The sequence below is a fragment of the Pterocles gutturalis genome, unplaced genomic scaffold (genome assembly GCF_000699245.1).
Source record: "Pterocles gutturalis isolate BGI_N339 unplaced genomic scaffold, ASM69924v1 scaffold41974, whole genome shotgun sequence".
NCBI classification, from domain to species: domain Eukaryota; kingdom Metazoa; phylum Chordata; class Aves; order Pterocliformes; family Pteroclidae; genus Pterocles; species Pterocles gutturalis.
Window position 1 is genome coordinate 28821 of NW_010134697.1, and position 1114 is coordinate 29934.

The 1114-nt window shown below is 37.6% G+C and overlaps 1 protein-coding gene across 1 annotated transcript in view; it reads left to right on the top strand.

Annotated features, from left to right (window-relative positions):
• The window catches only part of RIMBP2 (RIMS binding protein 2), a 29450-nt gene extending 28818 nt beyond the window's left edge, over positions 1-632 (top strand). Inside the window, exon 13 of the mRNA XM_010081671.1 lies at positions 436-632. Within this exon, the coding sequence (XP_010079973.1) occupies positions 436-597 (162 nt within the window). The 3' untranslated portion in view covers positions 598-632. The remainder of the gene's footprint in view (positions 1-435) is intronic.
• Positions 633-1114: the final 482 nt, after the last annotated feature.

Consider the following 1114-nt stretch of genomic DNA (forward strand, 5'->3'; position numbering starts at 1 on the left):
GAACTGTCTTGAAGTTGAGAGTAGCAGCCAATCTGCCTCCTGAAATTGCATTTCCCATTTCCACCATGTACTGGCCATACACAACAGGCTCAGCTATCTCTTTCAAATCCTTTTTAGAAGTGACCCCTGTTGAGACTCAAAGGAATAATTTGATTCTCGCAGAAGCCTGTAGCGCTGCAGTCCTGAGGGCCCAAGTGTAGACACTGTGTGGGAATTCAGTTCCTCTTCTCCACTGCGCAGAAAGAACACAGGTTCATTTGCTCTCTTACACACACTAGCTCTTGTGATCTTCACCTCTTAAGGTCCTAAGAGACCTTAGAGGGATATTTCCTCTTCATCATTGGCTTCGAAATAGTCAAAAGTATTTCCTTACCTTCCTGGGAACCTACATTTGCTTTAATTAAAATATTCACTGAAATTTTCATCATGTTGCAGGGTGAACTTAACGGACAAAAGGGGCTGGTTCCTTCCAACTTTCTTGAAGAAGTGCCTGATGATGTTGAAGTCTTTCTATCTGATGCACCCGCACGATATGTTCACGATACACCGATGCGTACAAAAGCAAAAAGGGTAAGCAACCGAATAAGAAAAACTTAATTTTTTACTTTCCATTATATTCTGCCTCATATTTAGACATTACTTTTAACCTTTTAAATCCATTTGTCCATTTAAAATTAACTTTCAACTATATAAAATAAAACATAAAGAAAAATTACTTTATTTAGCCTTCCACTAGCTTGTTACATTTTTAAGTGAATAAACTAAATTTAACATTTGCTTGCAGTCATGACAGTACCTTCAACTGTATTTTGAGTTTAAACAGCTTTTCCCCTGGTAAAAGTAGTTACTTCCTAATGCTTCTAAACTCCTCTTACTACATGCAATATCTAGATGAAAGCAAAAGGTCTTGCAGAGGGAAGGACCGGTGCAAGCATTCCTTTAAATACAAATTGTCAGTGCAGCCACTTGAGTGTTCCTCTGTGAATCCTTATGACTTCCTATTCCAACTGGCATTAGTTAATTGCCCAGGGACTTCTCTTTTATGAAAGACTAATCATGTTTAGAGTATCTCATTTTTGGTTTTGTTTCATCACTGCAATACTTTTATATATTA